The sequence below is a fragment of the Cnephaeus nilssonii genome (genome assembly GCF_951640355.1).
Source record: "Cnephaeus nilssonii genome assembly, chromosome: 3".
Lineage (NCBI taxonomy): Eukaryota > Metazoa > Chordata > Mammalia > Chiroptera > Vespertilionidae > Cnephaeus > Cnephaeus nilssonii.
The window spans coordinates 69,513,474-69,538,398 of NC_137074.1; the positions used below are offsets into that span (position 1 = coordinate 69,513,474).

General features: G+C 36.5%; 2 protein-coding genes across 7 annotated transcripts in view; one reads left to right on the forward strand and one right to left on the reverse strand.

The window, feature by feature from the left end:
* The window catches only part of DZIP3 (DAZ interacting zinc finger protein 3), a 136,633-nt gene extending 126,966 nt beyond the window's left edge, over positions 1-9,667 (reverse strand). For 3 of the 5 annotated variants that reach the window (XM_079766465.1, XM_079766464.1, XM_079766463.1), the window contains exon 1: positions 9,115-9,667. The gene's annotated coding sequence lies outside the window, so the exon portion shown is untranslated. The remainder of the gene's footprint in view (positions 1-9,114) is intronic. The other 2 variants (XM_079766467.1, XM_079766466.1) reach the window with 2 other exon arrangements.
* Positions 9,668-9,744: 77 nt separating this feature from the next.
* CIP2A (cellular inhibitor of PP2A) overlaps positions 9,745-24,925 on the forward strand; it is a 49,077-nt gene continuing 33,896 nt past the window's right edge. The window contains exons 1-8 of one of the 2 annotated variants that reach the window (XM_079766468.1): positions 9,745-9,965; positions 15,029-15,176; positions 17,101-17,213; positions 18,061-18,155; positions 18,880-18,976; positions 19,747-19,869; positions 20,033-20,178; positions 23,097-23,172. In XM_079766468.1, the coding sequence (XP_079622594.1) occupies positions 9,864-9,965; positions 15,029-15,176; positions 17,101-17,213; positions 18,061-18,155; positions 18,880-18,976; positions 19,747-19,869; positions 20,033-20,178; positions 23,097-23,172 (900 nt within the window). In that variant the 5' untranslated portion in view covers positions 9,745-9,863. The remainder of the gene's footprint in view (positions 9,966-15,028; positions 15,177-17,100; positions 17,214-18,060; positions 18,156-18,879; positions 18,977-19,746; positions 19,870-20,032; positions 20,179-23,096; positions 23,173-24,925) is intronic. The other variant, XM_079766469.1, reaches the window with a different exon arrangement.

The window sequence follows — 24,925 nt, forward strand, 5'->3', positions numbered from 1 at the left end:
TGCCTGGACTGGGAATCGAATCCACTACCTTTTGGTGTATGGGACTATGCTCCAACCAGCTGAGCCATGCTGGCAAGGGCTGTCCTACACAGTTTTCGAATGTTTAGCGGCATGCCGGGCCTCTACCCAGTAGATGCCAGTAGCAACTCCCCCACTTCTCAGCCCCATTGTGGCAACCAAAAATGTCTCTAAACATTGCCAAATGTGCCCTGGGGGATAAAATTGCCCCCAGTTGAGAACTACCTAACTAGATAAATGAGTTAAAATGAAAAGGCTAATTAAATGAACATATAACACATTGTTCTGAGGAAGAAAAATAAGACCATCCTTATATTACATAGCATGTACAAGCAATAAATCACCTGTCTACATGAAAGAGAAATGACATAAAATATCTCATTTAGGTTCCCATCAATGCCAAAAATAAATTGAGAGGTTGTATAATTTTGGTAGTTACAAGCATAGAAACATTGGAATCAGTCTGCAAGGATATATAAGCCTGCTTTGACACACAATAGCTGTGCAACCTTGTATAAATTAACACCACTGTGCCTCAGTTCCCTCATCTGAAAAATGGGGATTAACATACTTGTTTCATAGGGTTGTCATGAACAGGTGTTTAAAACATGCAATAGCACAGTACCTAGCACACAGTAAGCACTACATGTGTTCCTATCATCACCATCATTATCATTTAATTTTTTAAAGTTTTCAGCAAAATTAGTTCACTTTTCTTCCAATTATCTACATTGGATAAATAGTATTATACAGAAAGGAATGGTAATAATGATACTTAAGAATTGAGACAAAAACAGTTTTTCAAATATATCCCACATTGCACAAACGACAGCTTAGTTTGCAAGTTTGGCATTTTGTATTTTTCATATCAGCACATATACATCAGCCATATCCTTTAAACTGCATGATATGCCATTGTAAAATAAATCATTCTCTGGCCACTAGTGATAAATACTTAAATTGTCTCCATTTGTCTTGTTTTGGTGTGGTTTTTGTTTTTGTTTGGCTATTACAAACAATGATGCAATTAACAATCTTGAAGCTACAACTTGGTAAAAATTTGATAGCTATTTTTATTTTTTTTATTTTTAAAATATATTTTTATTGATTTTTCACAGAGAGGAAGAGAGAGGGATAGAGAGTTAGAAACATCGATGAGAGAGAAACATCGATCAGCTGCCTCTTGCACACCCCCCACTGGGGATGTGCCCGCAACCAAGGTACATGCCCTTGACCGGAATCGAACCAGGGACCTTTCAGTCTGCAGGCCGACGCTCTATCCACTGAGCCAAACCGGTTTCGACTGATAGCTATTTTTAAAAGCTGGATTTACTAAGTCAGCATTAAGCTAAATATACTCAAAAAGTTCATGGATCTGTTAATAACACAAAATTGGACACCATTAGTTACCACTTCTGTTAGATTTTTACCAAAAGCATTCAAAAATCTCCTTAAAGTTGATGTGATATGTTTTGACCACATATGAGCAGTAATAACTTCAAGGTTTAAAAAAACATGAACAGGACACTCTCTAGGAATAAGGCAAGGCATTTTGTGATGAGAGTTCCTTAAAACCAATATTTTCACTATTAGTGATCAGATTATGTCTGCTAGAAAAGCAGCAACAGCCATTCATTATGGGTAGCTTTTAAAGTACTAAAGCAGGTGTTCTGTGATTCTAGTACTCTGGAAGTTGTTATTTCTCATACTAGGGGCCCGGTGCACGAAATTTGTGCATTGGGGGTCGGGGGTCCCTCAGCCCAACCTACTCCCTCTCACATACTGGGAGCCCTCAGGGGATGTCCTACTGACGGCTTAGGCCTGCGCCCCACAGGGAGCATACCTAAGCCGCAGTCTGGCCTCCCTTTGTGGGAGGCAACCGGGCTGGTCAGGGAAAGGCACCAGCCCCATCACCCCACTGCTGCAGCCACTGCCAGTCACCGCAGCCACCAAGGTGTTTTCATCAACATGGACTCCAGTCCCTTCTTCACCAAGAAAAAATGACAACTTTCTTTAGGCATTTTCAAGATATGTCTTTCATAGGATATGGATTTCTTTATTTTTTATCCTCACCTGAGGGTATATTTCCATTGACTTTTAGAGAATGTGGAAGAGAAAGGGACAGAGAGAAACACTTTGATTGGTTGCCTCCTGCATGAGCCCTGATCTGGGCCTCGGCCAGGGAGGAGCCTGCAACCTAGGTACATGCCTTTGATCAGAATCAAACCCAGACCCTGCTGTCTGCAGGCTGAGGCATTATCCACTGACTCAAACCAGCTAGGGCAGGATATGACATTTCTTAGCCTTCCAGCAGCGGACCTTCATTTTTTTCTCCAGAAGTGTGGTCGAAAAACCCTAGATCACCTTTTTGGATTCTTATTACCCAAGTTACTAAGAATATTACCAGTAGCATACAGGAAGCTTAGGCAATGTGCAGTCAGAAAAGGAGTTTCTTCTATAGTTCACACCAATGGAGGGCTGGGCCCTGCCCAGGCCTAAAGCCTCTGGACAAAGCTTTAGGCCTGGGCAGGCCTCTCCAGCTCCCTCTGATCACCGGCTCAGCCCCTGCCCAGGCCTGCCCAGACCGAAAGCCTCTTGGGCAGGAGCGGACCCCAAGCTCCCTACAATCAATCGCAGGGGGTCTGCTCCTGCCCAGGCTGAAAGCAGACCCCCAGCTCCCTGCCCAGGTGATCAATCGCAGGGGGTCCGCTGGTGTACCAGGCCGAAGCAACCCCCAGCTCCCTGGGATCGATTGCAAGGGGTCCACTCATGCACCAGGCCAAAAGCCTCCGCCGGAGCGGACACCCAGCTCCCCGCTTTCGATAGCAGGGGGTCCACTCACCACGCCCACCATCCAATCAGAGCGAGGAGCTGGGTGTCCGCCACGCCCACCATCCATCGAAAACGGGGAGCTGGGTGTCCGCTCTGGCTCCAGCTCCCTGCAATCCGTCACAGGGGTCAGCTCAGGGTGCCTATGTATGCAAATTAACCGCCATCTTGGTCGGGTTTATTTGCATACTCTGATTGGATTGTGGGCGTGGCTTGGCTGATGGGCGTGGCTTGGGCGTAGCGAAGGTGCAGTCAATTTGCATATTACTGTTTTATTAGGTAGGATGTTAGACAGCTTCAGATAAACAAGAATGGCTATCAGGTTAGACTCAAAGAATAACAAGCTGTACCATTATTTTGATATTAGCTGTGTTAACAATGAATGAAATACACTGAGTGGCCAGATTATTATGATCTCTGAACGCATAATAATCTGGCCACTCAGTGTATATCCTATATAATAAAAGGCTAATATGCACATTGTCCCCTCAACCAGGAGTTCGACCAGCAGGCAGGCCAGCCAACTGCCCAAGTCCCCTCCCCCTGGTCAGGCTGGCCGGACCCCACCCATGCACGAATTCATGCACCGGGCCACTAATACACACACACACACACACACACACACACACACACACACACACACACACTGAGTGGCCAGATTATGCGTTCAGAGATCATAATAATCTGGCCACTCAGTGTATATTGATCATTTGATTTTCAAATTTCTAGTTTCTTTCGTTTTTGTATTTGTTTAACTTCTTGTCAAGGCTACAAAATGAATGTACCTAGACAAGTGACCAAAACATTATTTTACCCTCAATAAAAAATATTTAGTTTAATCAAGCAAACTCCAAGATGGGTGCATGATGACTGGAGAATCTTTGCAAAATTATCAGAAATTGAATACATTTTCAACCCAAAAAGATTAGGATATTCATTGTCCATCTCAGCTCTTGCCATTTATCAAAGATCACTGTTAGCACTACCTGGCAGCTTATTCCAGGAAGCAAAAACTTTGCAATGTATACCCACTGCCCCCTCCTTATAAATGTGACGAAATAGGAAACATCCTTGACAAAATTAGCATCCTGGCATAAATTAAATAAAGATTTAATTATTTTCATATCTATCCAGTCAATTCTTTTTGCACGTACAAAGGCAAATCCAAAGGATATATATTAATTTGTTTTGAATATTTGGAATGTACCTACAATTATGATGCATAGGTTAGGATTTACCTGAAAAAAAATCCATCAGTTTCAGGTTATTTACAGGTAGCACTGCCAAAACAACATTGTTTAAAAATGTAGCTATGAACTGTTGAAAGGAGCATCTGTTACCCCTAAGCAAATTCTGCAAAAGTGAAATATTTTCAACATCTTAAAAATATTATGTTGTCATTACAGCTGTTAGACAAAAGGAAATAAGACAGGATGTTGAGACATGATACATGTAGGGATGATAATCAGAGAATGAATATGTACTTGACTCCATCACCACAAATAACAAAGCACCCTACCCAAATCCAACTTGATCCACCCATGTGAGAAAAGTACTGCCCCTCATTATCACAGACAGACATATATTTGTAAGAAGAGCTTAGATGAGAAGGTAGATCAAGCTTTTAGTTATAAAGAGTTTACATTCATATAAAATTAATGGGAGGCAGCCCTGGCCAGTATTGCTAAGTGGTTAGAGCATCAACCCAGAAACCAAAGGGTTATGGGTTCGAGTCCCGGTCAAGGACATGTACCTGGCCCAGGTCAGGGCACATGTGGGAGGCAACCAATTGATGTGTCTCTTTCATATCAATGATTGTTTATTTCTCTCTCTCCCTCCCTTCCACTTTCCCTTAAAAATTAATGGAAAAAATATCCTCAGCTGATCATTAACCAAGAAAAATTAACAGGGTGCATTAACTTGATTTCAATGAAAATAAGATTTTCAATAGCTCCTATTTGCTGGGCTCTGGGCTATGTATCTGTGTATAATGAATATACATCTGATCTTCACACAACTCTGAAAGATAAACATTACTGTACTAGAGGCCCAATGCACTCGGGGGGTCCCTCAGCCAGGACAGCACCCTCTGGCAGCGCCTCTGGCCAGGTAGCCTGGGCCTCCCTCTGTGGGGCAGGGCGATAGTGGTCAGTGATGGGGGTTGGGGTCCTCAACCAATCGCATGGCACCCGCCTTGGCTGGCCTGGCCCAGTGTGTGTCATAGCGTGGTTGTCCAGAAGGTCATTCTGTGTTCAGCGGTTCAGTCGATTTGCATATTACCCTTTTATTATTATAGATAGAAGATTCCATTTTAAAAATTAAGAAACTAAAGCTTAGAAAGTTCACATAGCTAATGTATCAATAAGACCAGAAATTCATGCCCAAGTTTCACCAACCATAAATTCCATATTCTTTCTACTATGTACCATTAAGTGAAATATTTTACTTTATATATGTTTAGTGTACAATTAAGGTACTGAACTAGGTAATAATTACTCAGAAATAAAATTATTTACATGACTGCACTGGTCAGTAAGTGATACTGTAAAAATAATATGCTGCCCAGCCGGTGTGGATCAGTGGTTGAGCGTCGACCTATGAACCAGGAGGTCAGGTTTCAATTCCCAGTCAGGGCCCAGGTTGCAGGTTTCATCCCATGTGAGGCGTGCAGGAGGCAGCCTGATCAAGGATTCTCTCTCATCATTGATGTTTCTATCTCTCTCCCTCTCCCTTCCTCTCTAAAATTAATAAAAATTTATTTTTAAAAAGACAATCATGCATCTTAATATTTCATAGTATACTATTCACATTAGTTTTTGCTAAGAGAATTCATTTGTTCAACAAAACAATTCAGAACAATGCCAGATACTATATTTGATACTGAAATGAATAATAATACTTGTCTAAATACTTTGTCAAAGTTGAAGATTTGGAGAAAGTCTCCAATTATTTGATCACATTATCTTTAAATCAATAAACCTGATAATACACTAATATAAATGGACAGCAATTCACCTATCAATTATATGCAACTACAGCTATAATATTATAAAGAATGAAATTAAAATAAGTAAAAATAAAAGTTCTAATATTTGTTCCACACCCCAATAGATATTTTCACATATCTTGAGATGTGCACTCTACTCTGGGTACCACTGTCTTAGAAAACAGTTTCACATTTCAATTCAGGAAACAGATATCTACCCATTTCATGAACTTGATAATATCTATTTTCTGAAAGACCAGAAATGTAAAATTGAGACATATAAAGGTTGTCTTCAATATATATTAGTTGTAATTAAAAATGATTACTGTACCTTAACATAAAATAAAAGTATGTAACATTCACATTTACTTTTTAAAAAATTGGACTCAGAAACAATGGTTAGTACTTGTGTTTAAACAAAATGACAACCTTCTGAAATTACATGTAAAAATGGCAGGGAAGCCATAGCCAGTTTGGCTCAGTGGATAGTGTTGGCCTGTGGACTGAAGAGTCTCGCATTCGATTCCAGTCAGGGGCACATGCCGGGTTGCGGGCTCGATCCCCAATAGGGGGCGTGCAGGAGGCAGCCGATCAATGATTCTTTCATCATTGATGCTTCTCTCTCTCCCTCTTCTCTCCTCTCTGAAATAAATAAAAGTATATTTTTAAAATAATATTAATAAAAATGGTAGGGAAAACATTTACCAAAAATATCCAAACCTTGTACTCTTAACCTTGAGTTGAATTCTGTAAAATGTATAGGAAAAAAAATCAGAAATTGTTTGAAAGTGAGAAAGTTTTTTTATGGTTTGGCAAATCTTTTAGAGATTACCTGACTTTTAATACTTAACAGTTGGGAAAGGAAACAGGAAGAATAATTGTAAAGGGAGAGTACTTTTGGTTTATATAGGTTTTGTGGCTTTGTGATGAAGATAAACATTTCTGAAAAATGAGAAGTGGCATTAATTGTACAGACTCTGTTTTCTGGACCAGCATAAAGGATAAAATCAATTTAATATTAGTATTTGAATTGTTTTAGCCATAGTGAGGACATGGTATCCAAATGACCCCACACTTAGACCTCTTGCCAGTTATACCACTTTCTTAGCCTTTAATCATTAGAACCTGGGCCAATGAAACTTTTGTTCTACCTATTTATGCATATTGAATAATCTAGTTTTATATTTGGTCTCATGTCCCCGCTAGAATGCAAGCCCTACAAAGTCAGAAAAAAAATTTTTTAAGCCCTCTGTTTTATCCCTCGTGCCTAGAACACCTGGCACAGTTAAACACTCAATATTGATTTAAAGAATGAAGCCTCCCATCCTTCTGCACACCAAAAGGCCTCTGAAAGCAGAAGTAAGGGGTGAGCTTGTGTGTAGATTATTGCTTTCTCTGCCAACCTCAAGTTCTCCTTTAGAAGTCAAGAGCAGCCCAGATGCTACAAGACTGATCCCTGCGGACAACCATTGGGTCAAGATAGGGTCTCTGTTTTTCTCTATGTATATGAATGGAATTACTAAAAAGTAAAATGTGATTTTGGAAATAAAACAAAACAAGAATAAAGCCAAAGTTGGTTATTGAAATACTGAATAAAATAGACGAATGGCTGTAAAGTCCAACTAAGAAAAGAGAGAAATAACATTAGGATGAAAAGGAAATTTAAAACTACAAAGAGGTACTGAGAATTATTAGAATACTGATGCAAGTTTACATCAGTAATTTTTTAATCTAGATAAGGAGTTGGCATGCTAAAAATTTCTAATTTCCAAAATCAACTCAAGAAAAAATAGAAAAATATGCCCTAACCGGTTTGGCTCAGTGGATAGAGCGTCAGCCTGTGGACTGAAGGGTCCCAGGTTCCATTCTGGTCAAGGGCATGTACCTTGGTTGCGGGCACATCCCCAGTAGGGGGTGTGCAGGAGGCAGCTGATCGATGTTTCTCTCTCATCGATGTTTCTAACTCTCTATCCCTTTCCCTTCCTTTCTGTAAAAAAAAAAATCAATAAAATATATTTTTAAAAAGAAAATAGAAAAATATTATGAAATCAATAACCTTATTACAAATATTTTCTAAAGATCGACCACTAAATAAGCTCTCAAGCTTAATTTTATAGGTCAGTTGTGTACAACTCACAAAGATCAGATGATTCCTATGTGATTCTCATTATTCTATAGCACAGGGGAAAAATAAGATGGAAAATTTCCAATTAATTTTTCAAAAATAACATATAACCCAAATTCCAAGAGAGAATAAAGAAAATATTTTTTAATTCTCATGAACATAGACATAAAATCTTGAATAAAACATTTACAGCACAGCAAATAGGTTTATTACTGTGTGACGGAAAATTATGACACCTTTCTCTGAAGTTTTTTTCATCTGTTCTATTTTTTCCACTTCATTTTCCTTATTGTGTTTATTATATATTGTTTTTCATTTCCCTACCAGAATGTAATGTTTGGATTTTATTTACAGGATTATTTTATTCACCGAATCTACTGCCTAGCATATTGTAGGCTCTAATTATTTATTGAATGAACAATCTTATGAAACAGGTAGTATTACTGTCTGCTAGATTTTACCTTATGAAGAGGCTGAGGCAATGAGATTCTGCCTATGGTCACTCAGTACAAGGAAGAGCTGGGATTTGTAAGCAGCTCACGTGACTCCACTCCAGGGAACTACTGTAACTGCATGGTGCCTCTAATTTATGTGGTGAATTTCATAGGTGCCATTTAGGATGTTCCCCATATTAGACAGTTCCTTCCCAGCAGGGGATACTTTGTCCCCTGACTGGCAATGTCTAGTCCATGTTACACACTCAATAATTATTGGCAAAATAAGTGAATGCATAAATATGTTAATTACCCAATTATTTTTACATGCATGCCTCAATTGGCTAGATTATTTAAGCTTTCAGAATTTTAAAATTGACTTTAATATAAAGATCCTGTCTTTAAAATGTAGTGATGCAAAAAAAAAAACCAACTTTATTTGAATTGAGAAAAACATGACTTCTGACAAGCAGTTTAATTAAAAGGATATGCACCCTATTCTGCTGTTTTCTCCAAAGTGGTTTTTAAAGCTTTATTCAGCGATAGCATACATTAGGCAAAAAACTCCAGAAACAGCTATTCGACTCATTCCATGATATACACATGCACAATATTAATGATCTTTGATCAAAAACCGCAAACGACTGTGCCATTTCCACAGACACGGAGACTTGTGAAACAATCAATCAGTCATGCTAGGTAAAACAGGCATCTTCACTTACAAGAACTGACGCTAAGAACACCCCCGGAGCAATATCTGGCCCAGGAGTCACTCGCCGGTAGCCTTCTCAAGTAAGTTTGACGACAATCGTAAAGACACGAGTAACTTGCCACAAAATCCCAACGGCCACAGGTCTACAGTGAGGAACGAACATGCCTGGGTAGAAGGGGTGGACCTGTGATTTTAAATCGACACCCCTGCCAGGCCGCCTCAAAATCTAGGGCCCACGTTTCTCCTCCTCAGAACCCCTCACCGTTTCTATTCTAGGGGGAAGCGACCATTTCTCAGGTAGACGCTAGTGCACAAAGGAAAAACTGGCCACCCGGCGTGAAGGCCGAGGACTCAAAACGAAAACACGGCGCGCTGTCCCGCAAGGACCCCTTGCGTCCAACCGCCCCTTCCCAGAGAGCGGCAATCGCATTTCTCGCGAGATTCCTCGTCTTTAAGGGATCGCGAAGATGAAACCTCGCGGCTTTTCAGATAAAGTGTCCGAAAGGACAGCTCCTAACCCACGTCACGGAATCTTCGAGAGCCTAGATCTCGCAGCCCCTCATCCCGTACCTTCCATCTTTTTCTCCCCCACTCCCTCCCTTCTCTCAGTCCTAAGGACTTCCGGAGCTAGACCGGAACCGGAAGTTCCTGGAAGCGAGGGGGTGGGGCCGAAAAAATCCAAAAAAAAGCGCGGTGAAAACTGGAAACCCAAACTGGCCGGGTGGTGGTGACTCCCTGGCAGTCCCGTGGCGGTTCCTGATGGACTCCACCGCCTGCTTAAAGTCCTTGCTCCTGACCATCAGTCAGTATAAAGCCGTTAAGTCGGAGGCGAACGCGACCCAGCTTTTGCGGCACTTGGAGGTGAGGGGCTCCAGCGGCGAGGGCGAGGTGGCTTCCCTGTAGGACCATTTAGTGCACGGGGGAGCCAGGGTGCAGCGGCCCCAGTGTAGGAAGGAAAGGGCTGCCTCTCCCTTCCTCAGCTGTCTCTGTGTTGGTCTAGAAGGCGAGTGAGGGTCAGCCCGGCATCCCACCCTCTGCTGCCCCGCCCCCTACTCCCTCCTGGTTCTTTCGGTTGCCTCCTCGGGGAGCGGTGGCTACTGAAGGTCCTAGGAAGAGGGAGGAGGGTGGGACCAAAGGTGGGGGATTTAGGCTGGGTTTGGGGTTGGTGGAGGAGAGAGCTCAAACCTGTACCTTTTCCCTTTTATTAAAAAAAAAAATTTAAATGTTTATTGTTGAACGTATTCCATATGTTCCCCTTTTTCTTTTGTTTTTTTTCCCCTGGTAACAGTTCTGACAATATCCAGTAATTCTCGGGAGTGAAGGTGATGGGGAGTGATGATTAAAACTTGTTTTATCCCTTGTCCCTTAAGCAGTTTACAATCTAAACCTGTTCCTTACTGCTTTTATTTTAACTCGAACTTGAAATATATTATTTCAACTTTCTCTGGATTAAGAAGCAATTTCACTTACTAATAATCATAATCTTTTTTCTTTCCCAAAACAATTTTTCAATCCTAAAATACTGAATTGGCTTTCATTTTTTTTATTAGTTCCCACTGACTTGTGTCTAGAGTACTTATTCTATTTATAACTTTTTTTGCTCTTAATCTGCTGTCATTTATTATGCAATTAATGGGATTCCAAATAACATTGACCTCAGTTTTAATAAAAAATAGTTAAGCTCAATCAAATCTTATTTTAATTCTCTCTGTAACTGCATCTATTAACATGGAATTGAACATAATTTTAAAATAGATTCTATTTGTTATATTAACCCTGTGATAAAAGCTTAAATTACCAAAGATTAGCAAACTATGACAAAGAGAAGACTATTAATGGTACAGCAATGTCAGTTTTTGGTGCAACTGGAGTGCGTTAAATGTGTCTTCATTCTCAAATTTCATTGGTGCTCTCCTCCTTACTACTTCAGTGCCCATCTCCTAAGTACTTTTTTTTTTTTTCATTCATTACCTCAACAAATTTCTGCAAACCTATGATGATGAAGGTGTTAGTTGTTAAATGCTAATACTTTACTTCTCAATTAGGATAGAACAGTGTGCTAGTAGATCCACAAAGCCACAAAATAAGCAGGGTTGTTAGTTTAATTTTAAGATAAAGGAATTAACTATTTTAAATATTCATTTGAAACATTACCTATCTTTGAGAATAAACAGGTATGTTGTGAATCTAAGCACCATGTTATGGTGAATTGAAGGAGACTTTAGAGAAATATGAGGCTTAAAGACTTGCTACTAGACTTTCAAGGGATTTACTGAAAAATCTTCTACCGTTTAGAGAAATAACATACATTTAGTGTATAATGTGCAATAATCTTACTAAAGAAAGAGCTTCATAATTTTTTTAATGTTTTTATTGATTTGAGAGAGGGAGGAAGAGGGAGAAAGTTAGAAACATCAATGATGAGAGAGAATCATTGATTGGTCACCTCCCGCACTCCCCCCACCTGGGATCCAGTCCACAACCCAGGCAAATGCCCTGACCAGGAATTGAACCTCAACCTCCTGGATGAGCCAGAGTTTTGTTTTTTTTTAATATATGTGTATGCTCAAGTAGCTACCATCTGTATCATAGTATAGAATATTTCTAATGGTTTTTTTTCAATTGTCCCCTCTCACAAAATTCAGATACTAACTAAACTTATACAATACATACTTTTGTATCTGACTTCTTTCACTCAATATAATCTGAAATTCATTAATGTTGCACATTAATGTTGCACAGAAAATTTATAAAGCAGTTTTTAAAATTTACCTTGCAATAAATAATTATTACATGTTAGAGTACATGTGTTATTTAAACCCGGGTTCAGTCCTGAGGGAAATTTATATTTAAAGCAGAAAATGTCTTCATCTTCAAGAGGGCTAGCTTTACTCTTTTTGATTACTTTGTAGAATTCCATTTTATAAATTCACCAGTTTATTTATATTCTGTTGATGGGCATTTGGGTTGTTTCCATTTCTGGGTAGAATTTGAAAAATGTGTTGTAAGTACTTTCATACTTTTTTTGTTGATATGTGCATTCATATATTTTATATACCTAAAAGTGGAATTGTTAGGTTTCACAGCTATGTTCAATTTCAGGTGAAATCGCCAAGCAATTTTTCACAGAGTTATGCCATTTTACCCTTGCACTAGCAATATGTGAAAATTGCCATCCTTCATCCAGAGCAATCCTTGGTGTTTTCAGATTTTTAAATTTTGACCATTTTCATGATATTAATGGCGACTATCTTTGTGCAGATCTCATGAGAGCAGCATCTGAAGATACAAAGAGAGATTGTTATTCTGTGAAAGGAGATTGACAATTCATTCTTCTGTTTTGCTGCACTTCCGCTAATTTTTCTTTGTAGTCCCAGGCAGAACATGAGATTTGAATTATTTTTTTATTGAGAGAGCTGAACTGGTCTCAATCTTGGTGGCTTTTCATAGCACCAATCTTATGTAATGATTATGAGCATTGATTCAGGAACAATGAATCCCAATTAAGCTACTGTAGTTGGTGCTTTGGTTTACTCATCTATATATATAAAAGCCTAAGCGACCATCACAACCGAATGGACAACCAAACAAGCTGCGTGGGGTGAATAGGCCGGCAGGGGGGTTAGTGAGGGGCGACCAAACGACCCAGCAGCAGGCTGCGTGAGGCAACCAGGCCTGTTGGAGGGGGGCAGTTGGTGGTGACCAGGCTGGCAGGGGTGGCAGTTAGGGGCGACCAGGCCGGCAGGGGGGTGCAGTTGGGGGCAACCAGGCTGGGCAGGGAGGGCAGCTGGGGACTATTAGGCAGGTGAGCAGTTAGGAGCCAGTGGTACCAGCAGTCAGACATCCCCCGAGGGGTCCCGGATTGGAGAGGGTGCAGGCTGGGCTGAGGAGACCCCCTTCCCCGTGCACGAATTTCATGCACCAGGCCTCTAGTCTGTAATAATTAGCTGTAAATTGCAGATTATTATGAATATGAAAAGAATTAACATACACAATGTACCTAGGCCAGAGCAAGTGCCAAAGTATTAGTTATCTTTAAAGTAAATTGTATTTACATAACACATTCTATGTGTATAAAAGAAAATTTATAAAGCAGTTTTTAAAGTTTACCTTGAAATAAATAATTATTACATGTTAGAGTACATGTGTTATTTAAACCCGGGTTCAGTCCTGAGGGAAATTTATATTTAAAGCAGAAAATGTCTTCATCTTCTAGAGGGCTAGCTTTATAAGTGGGCAAAAGGACAGTGTTCAGAAGGTTCCTCATCACAAAATATATTATATCAGTAACTCATTTCACCTTTGGACCATTTTTTAGTCTTACAGACTTTTACTTTAATGTTAAAACACATAATCCACAGGAAAAGATATTCTGAAGCTCCCTTATCAGCAAAGCTTTAGAAGAAAAACTGACATCTTGGTGAGGGAATAAAGGGACACAGAAAGATTAGAGAGATGCTAAAACAACCTTCTGAAACTTGATCTTTTATTTATTTATATTTTTAATTTAAATCCAAAGTATTACATATGTCACCTTTTTCCCCCATTGACCTCTCCCCGGCTGCTCCCACCCCCAGCACATGCCCTCACCCCTCTACTGTCTGTGTCCATTGGTTATGCTTATATGCATACATACAAATCCTTTGGTTGATCTCTTACCTCCCACCCTCTCACCCTTCCCAGCCTTCCCTCTGAGGTTTGAGGGTCTGTTCGATGCTTCTATGTTTCTGGATCTATTTTTGTTCATCAGTTTATGTTGTTAATTTTATTCCACAAATGAGTGAGATCATATGATATTTATCTTTCTCCGACTGGTTTATTTCACTTAGCATAATGCTCTCCAGGTGAGACTTGGTCTTTTAAAAATAAAAACATTTAGAACAAATTTATTCTAATTATAAAGTAACTAATTGTTTTTCCATTTACATAGAAAATATATGTTTATTAATGAATAACATTCAAAAAGCATTTTGAAAATACATGCTGTCTGACAACTATTTTGTGCCTTTAATCCCAGCTTTACCTTTTCGAGGGGGTAGGGTGAGATGATTTATAGGGTTATAAGAAAGGAGTAAAAAGTGGAATATCCAAAGATAAAATTTGTCTATGCCTGACATGGCTACTTAAAATAAATTTTTTTTTAATTCCTCTTTGGTAATCTCTAATTTCTGGGCTCAGCAATTGTTTTGGGGAGGGAGCAGAAATAATCACATAGTTAATTGCATAGCTAAGCCTTTGAATTTAGCTACTTTTCACTTTCCATGGTCTCCCTTAAAGTAATGAATGCAAGTACTAGAATTCATTTATTCAATAAATATATTGGTAGTAGAGTGTTGATTTGTAGTTGATGCCTTCATGGAGTGTTCAGTGTAGTAGGGAGGATAAATATTGCTAGGTCATTAAAGTTTGCCACATTATAAAATAAAAGTATAATGTACTGTAGGATAGAGTAATAGGCAAACCTAATGTAGTTGATAGAAGAGGGTTAGAAAAAGTTCCTGGAGGAAACAAAGCTGAAACCCAAAAGATTACATTAGCCAGTGAGAGAAGGGATAGGTAATTCATCTGCTCAGCAGAGGTATCAGCATGTATGAATTTTCGAAATTGGGAGTGTGGCAGTGGCATTTTGGAAGAACTGAGCTTTTATTTGAAATGGGAAAGAGATGAAAACTTCCAGTTATTAAAAAATACATATTTTTATTGATTTTGAGAGAGAGAGAGAGAGAGAGAGAGAGAGAGAGAGAAACATCAATCAGGTGCCTTCTGCACAACCTCTACCGGATTGAGCCCGAAATCTGGGCATGTGCCCTGACAGGGAATAGAACCTGCAACCTTTTGGTGCACAGAACAACGTCCAACCAACTGAGCCACACCCGCAAGGATGCCAGTTTTTAACTAACACATTTTAATTACTATTTTTATAGGTAATTTCTGGACAGAAGCTCACACGATTATTTACGTCAAATCAAATATTACCAAGTGAATGCTTGAGTTGCCTTCTAGAGCTACTTGAAGACCCAAACATAAATGCACCACTGATCTTCAGTATCATCAGTTTGTTATCTCAATTGGGTAATTTAATTTCTCTTTTTAACCTTTTAGAAGATTTTTTAATGTAATAGTTTTTAAAGGGCAGATTTAGTTATAGAATTGTTAGGAGAATGGTTCACATTCCAAAGATTTCTTCATTGCAGGACCTTACAGAACTATTTGCTCTGTGGATCTCTTGAAATGGGAATATTGTATGCATCCTTTCTTAAAATTATTGGAACGAAGAATCTCAAACATATCAGGTTCAGTGGTCTACAAATAAGAACGCACTTTCGGAAATGCTGACCTACTTTTGAATTTAAGAAAACACAAAACTACATTCACGTATTGCCAGTATTAAATACGCTGCTCAGAAAAGTTATGGCTAATGATCAAATAAATCATCCTTTTTTTATAGACTATTCTGAACTTGGAGCTAAGGGTAAAAAATGTAGGTGTCGCTTTTTCTATTTTTTCCTACCTTAAGCTTTAGTTTTTAAATTTTCACTTAATAGTTACCTTTTTTATTAATTTGTGTTTGGAGGTATAGTGGAGATATTTTTGTGTGTGACTATAAAATTAATACATACTTGCTAATAAAAAAAAAACACACAGTGATCCAGAAGGATCAGTCCGACCAGCCGGCGTGGCTCAGTGGTTGAGCGTCGACCTATGAACCAGGAGATCACGGTTCAATTCCCAGCCAATATTTGCTCAGATATGCCCGGGTTGCAGCCTCGATCTCCAGTGTGGGGTGTGCAGGAGACAGCCGATCAATGAATTCTCATGATTGATGTTTCTATCTCTCTCTCCCTCTCCCTTCCTCTCTGAAATCAATTAAAAAAGAAAAATAGAACTTTCTTGATGAAAATGTTCTCTGTTGTCCAATATAGTACCTGTAAGCCACATAGTACTATTGAGCATTTGAAGTGTGAGTACTAGACTAAGGAACCTAATCTTTTAATTAATGTATATTTAAATAACCACATGTGGCTTAGTCACTACCAAATTAGCATAGATATAGAGAGTAAAACAAAATTAGTCTTTATTCATCATCACCACCTTCCTCATCATTTCTACCTTGGGGAAGATATTGGGGATCTTTCTTAATGGTTTGATATGTGTTTTTCCAGATCTTATTCTATATTATAACAAATGATTATAGATTAAAATATTAACAAATAATTTCATTTATTTTTAACAAAAATGGTATTGCAGAGTACTGCTTGTTTTCTTTTATACTTGCTATATTTTAGATGTCTTTCCATAATGCTTTCTTTTTAATGGATACCTTGTACCACATTGTAGAGTAATATAATTTATTCAACCACTCCACTAAGGATGTGTACTCATGTATGTTCTTTTTTGTGTTTTTTGCTTTTAGAATTAATACATTTTTCTGTATTTTTGCTCAAATATTTGAGTATTTGTTGAATAAACTCCCAGTAGAATATTCAGACATTGTTCAATTTAACAATCTTTACTAAATTGCTTTCCAAAAAGGCTATGCTAATTCCAACATCCACCAACCATTTATATGAGACTGGCAGTCACTTTCAATGTTTAAATATGTTAAAGAGATGATCTTAATATTTTCTTTTTAAATTTTTATTTTTTAGTTAATAGACTTCATTTTTAGAGCAGTTTTAGATTATAGAAGCATTGAAATAATTTAACAGCAAAATTTCTACAAGCAGGCGTTTTCCTTGAGATTAATTTAGCTTACATTGAGAAATCATTTGTTTATTGGCAAAAAAAAGGAAAAGCTAATACTCCCTTCTCTTTGCCAGCTCAAACAATTTCTATGACTAAACTTCTGCATTGGAAAGTATTTGTATGTAAAATAGTCATATAATATTTGATGTTTTTATATAATGGTAAATTTGATATAGAAATTAAAATTATGACTTTCATCCATGAAGACCATATGTAAAATTGATAATGTTTTGTGCATTTTAATTTACAGCTGCAGACAATGAAACCAGAGACTATCTTCAGAATACGTATAACCTGAATAATGTGTTGGCAGGAGTGGTATGTCGGAGCAGCACTTGCCACAGTGATTCAGTGTTTTTGCAGGTATATACACCCACACAGTACTTTCCACTTCATACTTATTCTTCCTTATTTTCAGATCAAAATTGATAGTATCTGTTAGCAACTGCTAGCTTATAGAGTATATGCCGGAATAATACTGAATGATTAGGCACATTCTTACCATTAATAAATTTAAGAACTAGTTGCTCACACATGTACTACTGTTTTAAAGTTGTGGAGAAGGGAAGCTTATTCACATTAGCACTATTACTAAAGAAAAAAAATGTACATTATAACTTATTTGACAGACTTATAAACACAGATGTCAGCATTTAGACAGTTATTTACATTAAAATTATAATTTGAGTTGGCATCTAGTCTCATTGTTGAGGAAACATTCTACAAAATTGAAGCTATACTGTAGATTTGGTCTTATTTAGCATAGACTCAAAGCTCTTATACCCATAATAATTTATTGAACCTAAAATTCAGTTGTAAAAAAGAAAAGTGTTGCCAATTAAACGTACATGAAATTTTAAATATGGTAAATGTGAAAAAAATATATATCTTAGAATTGATGGAATATATATGTTTCAACCTACATATACTTTTAAGATGATAAAGTAAACCAGGTTGATGAAAAGATGCTTTGTTTAAGATAGGATGTATAGGAATGTGTGAATCAGAGGATGAATCCTAAGGTTCCTGGTAGTCTTATTACTTCGTGTTAAAAAGAGAGAGAGAACCATTTTAAAAATTGGAAACATTTTTGCTCTAAATTCTGCCTCCTAAAATGGTGACATGTTCAGAATATGCACAGAACTCTATAGTTTGTGAGCATGCAATATGTTTTATGTGTTTATATTCATTACTATTTTTTAATTCTCAGTGCATTCAACTTCTGCAGAAGTTAACATATAACGTCAAAATTTTCCATTCTGGTGCAAATATAGATGACTTAATTACATTCCTGATAGATCATATGTGAGTATGCAACCAAACATGTAACCAAATAATCTATTGGTTTATTTTTAAACTAAAACCATGTAATAGTTCAATTTTTCTTAAATTTTTCCATCTTCTTTAAACTGAGACTGATTTCTTATCTACTCCTCTTAGATAATTTTAAGAATCAAATGATATAAAGCAGCTTTAATTTTTGTAACAAAAATTTATGAAATGACTATTTGAACAGAAAGAAATTATTGACCCTGAAAATTGTGTTTATATTTAATCTTCTTGATAGGAAAATATACTGATGAGATAGCACATGGTCACTCTGACAGTTGTTTTTATATTTCTTTTTTTATTGTTATTGTTGTTGTTGTTGATTACCTCCCACCCACCCACCCTTTTCCGCCTTCCTTCTGAGATTCCGCACTCTTTTCCATGCTTCCATGTCTCTGGATTCATTCATCAGTTTATTTTGTTAATGAGATTCCACATGAGTGAGATCATGTGATACTTGTCTTTCTCTAACTGACTTATTTCACTTTGCATGTTTTCATATTTCTATGCTGCAATTGAATAGGATAGTTTCGTTTCAAAACATGAAATAAGTGGGCAATACTATTCAAAGCTTGATGGTCTTCACATGTTAATCAGATTTTTCTTTTTGCATGCAAAGAGGAATTTATATGCATAAATTTTGAATAATTTAAAATGAATTTAATGATTTTATTTTTTTATTCTTTTTCTTAAATAACAGTCAGTCTTCTGAAGATGAGTTAACAATGCCTTGTTTGGGATTATTGGCAAATCTTTGTCGACACAATCTTTCAGTTCAAACACACATAAAGACTTTGGTAAGAATTTTATAAGATGTTTCTTTCTTGTTTTGTGGTTGCTTCTATGTTTCAAGAACATTTCATTCATTTTTCTCTTGTCCAGCTGATCCATCAGAGTTAATGAAGAATCAAATTGACATATAAATAATTTGAATTATTCCAGCTTTCATATGTGTTGTATTTAAGATGTTAAGGGTTAATACAAGTGTTGAATACTAAAAGATTTCCTTCTGAATTATTTTGAGCTGATAGAAGGAAGGCACATCATAGGCAATCCCTTTTACCCCAGTCTTTGTATTTCCACAAAATCAGTGTCAACTCCACCAGAAAGATTAATCAGTAAATGCCTCGCTCCAGTACTTGCAATAAGTGAAGGCACACTAATGCATTTAACTGACCCATTAGAAATGTATTAAATCTAGGAAGTTTGTTGATTCTTTAAGGTGCTTTGAACAGTTCCCCTGCTGTGCAATCTATTACCTGTTTAGTTTTAAATTAAATAATACCTCATTTCTTTATGTTGGATTATTCTGACCTGATCTTATTTTGAGGTGGGGTTATTAAACTTTTACTCTTAATCCCATATCTAAACTGTTCTTCACCAAGATTGTGCCTATTGATACTACTGTACACAATATATAAAATATCCTCTCCTTGAAATGATCTCTTAAGTTGTTAAGAATGTTTAATAATAAAAGTTTACCTACCCTGTGGAAGATATGCTTTTTGAACTCAAATATAAAACAACTTTTTATTCTAATTTAATTTTTAAATTTCTTTTTCCTCAGAATAATGTGAAATCTTTTTATCGAACTCTTATAAGCTACTTGGCCCATAGTAGTTTAACTGTAGTTGTGTTTGCACTTTCAATATTATCCAGTTTGACATTAAATGAAGAGGTTGGGGAAAAGGTAAATATGATTTCTTGTTACTATTTTTTAAGATAATTATGAACTTTTATTCTCTGATATTTTAAGTCATTGAGCCTCTTTATTAAGTTTTAGGATGATTTCAACTTAACTTTTTTTTTTTTTTTTTTTTTGTATAATATGCTTTCCCTAATTTGTTTTTAAGTTGTTCCATGCTCGAAACATTCATCAGACTTTTCAGCTAATTTTTAATATTCTCATAAACGGTGATGGCACACTAACCAGAAAGTATTCAGTTGACCTACTGATGGATCTCCTTAAGAATCCTAAAATTGCTGATTATCTTACCAGGTATGGCTCTCTGACAAATTTTAAGACTTAAAAATACCAAAACTGCCTTATTAGATTGAATTCTACTGATTCACAATAGATTAAATAAGGATATTTCTATGTGCTTTATTCCCATTCTTTTTGCTTTCCCGGCCTGAAGTGTAAAAGTATAACAGGGCGTGTGTGTATGTTTCAGTCTTTGCTTTAGATGAATAAAGTTGTATTAGTCTCCAAAATGTACACACCATGATTAATCTGTTTCAAAACCAGTTTTAAATCTTAAACATGATGATTTTTTTAAAGAATATTTTTATTATATTCTTCCAGTTTGTCTTTTTGTGTTTTCTTTTTTTATAAAAATGGGTATTTCCTTCAGTGGGTGCCTCTAGTGTGTTATAAGGTAAAAATGAGAACACATGTTTATATGTCTGTTCTATTTCAATGGCATTTCATGTGATTATTTATGTTTTGAGATTGATTAGTAACTGTTTTCCAGAGAGCTCACAGTTTTTGTGTCTTGAGTTAAGTTTTCGTAGTGTGATCCTAAGTTAGAACATTGTTGAAATTGTTTTTAAGAGTTAAATTAACAAACCATTCAGAAACAAGAAAATGTTTATTGAGCTCTACTATGGTCAAGTGTGGGGGAGGAGAAGCAGGGATATGAAGACATAGTTCTTAAACCTTAAGGAATATAGAATCTAGAAGTTAAAAAAAGAACAAAAGCTAAGCACTAGGGCAAGGTTGACCACTACTCATATAGTTAATGATACTTTGTAATACCAAACAGCATTCACATTGGCATTTTATATTTTCTTCTCTTAAGCATCAGCAGTTAAGAGAACTGTCTTCCAGAGTGCCCTCCCTTTATCTGCCCTCTCTTATCTGTTCTAAGAATCTTCCCAATATATTCTTATGTAATACCCATTCTGACCACCAAATGGTGCTTATTTAACAGCTTTGGAGTAAGCAGAAAAATTATTTTGAGTATACCTCTCTAGGACAGAAAGATAATCTGATTTAACATTACTAAGTGGTTGCTTAATCACTTCTGGATATCTCTCAGTTGCATTATCTATTTTCTTTTTTGTCTAACCTAGAACCTTAGAGTCCCCTCTGGAAATAAAATTATATTGACCTTTACGTATTTGCTCTACCATTTAACAAAACATTCCTGTTCCAAAGTCTAACTTAATCCCTAAGTTCCTGATCGAAGCTTGAGAAAAATCATACCTTATAAATTTTTATGCTGCATGCTTATGATCTCTAACTTTATCTAGTTAACACCTCTTACATTTATTCCCAGTCAGCTTTCTTTCACATTTTCTACAGTACCTCCTTTAAATATTTACTATTTTCATCTGCCACTTTTCACTTAGAAGATGTCCTTAATCTTTGTTTCACAGAAAAACAAAACAAAACACAGAATCATATATAATTGCAGTTACCTCAAATATGTTATGGGCAAAGTTACCCGTGTTTATTCCAGTTCTTACTGAATGTCCTGTTTTGTTCATAAACATATCCCATTATTCTGTGCATTAAGTCTTATTCTGTCCTATTTTCAGCAGTTTCTCCTATCTCTCTAGTGCCTACCATTCAGTTGACTTCCTTGATTTATACATATGCTCAACTTTCACTTTTTTCTTCAACCATATGTCCCTTTAATATCTGATCTGCCATTGTATTCAAGGTGAATATTCAAATTCTCAATATAGCCCTCCAAATGTGGTGACTGGCAATCTATCAGCCGTATTTCTTCACATTTTCTTTTGTATATACTTTTGTATAATCATTTCAGACAATAAATAGAGCCATCAACTTGCTAGATACGCCATTTCATGTATCCATGTACCATTTCATCTGGAGTGCTTCATCTGGATGGCTGAAATACTCTTTCCACTATATATGTCTGATGCCTTTTTTTAAAATATATATTTTATTGATCTTTTACAGAGAGAAAGGGAGAGGGATAGAGTTAGAAACATAAATGAGAGAGAAACATCGATCAGCTGCTTCCTGCACACCCCCTACTGGGGAATGTGCCCACAACCAAGGTAAATGCCCTTGACTGGAAATGAACCTGGGACCCTTCAGTCTGCAGGCCGGTGCTCTATCCTCTGAGCCAAATGGGTCAGGGCACCTTTTTGTTCTTTAAGACTCAAGTCTGCAAAGCTTCACCTGATCAGGCCTCTTTCTACCAAATCTGGGTTGATATCCATCCTATTTCATAGCGTTTTATACATTTTCATTATAGCATATTTTATATTACATTATATTATTTTGTCTTTCTGCCTCCATCCTTAGACTGTGAGTTCTCTGACAGGGCACTGTTCTCCCAAATCTAGGATGTACCAGTCACATAGAACATAATGTGAATGGTACCACTAGTACCTCTTAGAGTTGTTTAACATAGGGCCCTGCTCCTTACCTCTATATCTGCAGAGCCTAATTTAATATCTGGAAATTGTAGATGCTTTATAAATAAGTATTTGTCTAATTTATTAGTATATTAGTGTTCCTTGAATTTTACAACCTTTAAAAAAAGCTATGGAGATACAGAAAGTTTCAGTGATTATTTATTACCACGTGTCATTTTTTTTCATCATTTTATAAATGACAGCCAATTTATGTATATCATAGTGGTAGAATATGCTTCAAGTTTTAAGAAAAACTTTATAAAGACTTTTATATTAGAAGCCAAAATACATAGATGAAAGAAAATACAATTAAATTTTATATTTATTTTGTGCATAAATTATTTTTGATGTATCAATTTTGTAATCTTACTTGATATATTTTTTTTAATTTTAGGTGTACAGCGTAGTGGTTAGACAACAATATACAAAGTGTTTCCCCCTGATATTTCCAGTACCCACCTAGCATCCTACATAGTTATTACAATATTATTCATTTAATGTATATTTTTATTTCAAACCTAGGTATGAGCACTTTTCTTCATGTCTTAATCAAGTATTAGGTCTTCTTAATGGAAAGGATCCTGATTCTTCTTCAAAGGTAGGTAAAAACATGACTCTTTGTTTTAAACTTCTAAAAAACTATAATATGAGGAAAAATCTAAGTGCACAGTTCTCTCAATTTTTACAAACTAAACGTAGACATATATAGACAAGTATATAGATCAAGAAACACAACATTACCAATACTCTAGAACCCTCCTAGAATCTTTATACACTGGCACATTAGTCCCTTTGGAAAACTGTTCCATGGTGCCTACTGAGCACATGTATACCATATGACACAACAATTCCACTCCTAGCTACATAGGCAAGAGAGACATGTCCATAATACATACAGAAAATGTTTAACAGAAAATGAAATTGTTAAATGATATCATTTACTAATTTTTAAAAATGTCAACTGCTTAGGGGATAAGGCCAACAAAACATTACAAAACCTCTACTCTGAAATTATGAAACATTGAGAGAAATAAAAAAACCTAAATGAATATGTTCATACCAAGTTCATATAGATAGCAAGAGTTTACAATGTTAGGTTATTCGAAATTATAACAAGTTTTACAGTGTTTATTGTCGTTTTTTTATTGATTTCAGAGAGGAAGGGAGAGGGAGAGAGAGATAGAAACATCAATGATGAGAATTGTTGATTGGCTGCTTCCTACATGCCCCACACTGGGGACCTAACTACTGCAACCCGATTGGAATCGAAACATGATCTTCTGGTTCATAGGTCGACACTCAACCACTGAGCCAAGCTGGTCAGGCTGTTTTTGTATTTTTCTTATTTTGGTGTATGTGGAAATTGGGAAGGTGATTATAAAATTTGTATGGTTATGCAAAGGTCCAAAAATAACTGTGACTATCTTGAAAAAAAAAAATGAACTAAGTTGGAGGGCTTATACTACTACCAGATAACAAGATTTAATATGAAGCTGCAGTAATTAAGACAGTGCAGTATTGTTATAAGTGTAGTTAGCTGGCCCAGTGGAATAGAGTACAGTCCAAAACCAAACCCCTAGTTTGTGGATCTTACTGATAACAGGGCAGTATTAAAAGTATGGTCATTTCAATAAATGCCACTGGGTCAATTGAATATCCATTTGGGAAAAAACTGAATTTTGACCCCTACCTCACACCAAATGAGAAAATCAGTTCCAGAAAAATTATAGATCTAAATGTGCAAGGTAAAACAGTGAACTATGATCTTTTAGAAGAAACACCTAGCAGAATACTTTTACAGCCTTGGAATAGATGAAGATTTTCTTAGACAAGAAACAAAAACACCAATTATACAGGAAAAAAGTTGATAAGTAGGACTGCATTAAAATTAAGAGTTTCTTTGCATGAAGAGTCCACCAATAAGAGTGAAAAGACAACTCACAGTGTGGGAAAAGTTCTCTATAATACATATATTAAAAAAAGGACTCTTATCTAAAATATATTATTTAAAAACTTATACATATATGTCAGAAAAAATACTGATCTCCAATAGCAACCTAAAAAAGAAAACTTGAATTGGTCAATAAATATGAAACAGTTACTCAACTTTATTAATATTCAGGGATGCAAATTTAAATGGTAATGTGATCCCACTGCATATATACCAGATGGTTAAATTTAAAAATAAGGATAAGATCAAGCATAAATGAGAATGTAAAAAATTCCTAAGTGTCCCAGTATGCATGGGCTGAAAATTGGTACAACTGTAGTATTTACAGTCAAACCTCTGTTGTGGAACAAAACTTTGGTTCTCAGCCCCACAACCCTTTCATACTGATACTGTACTAACA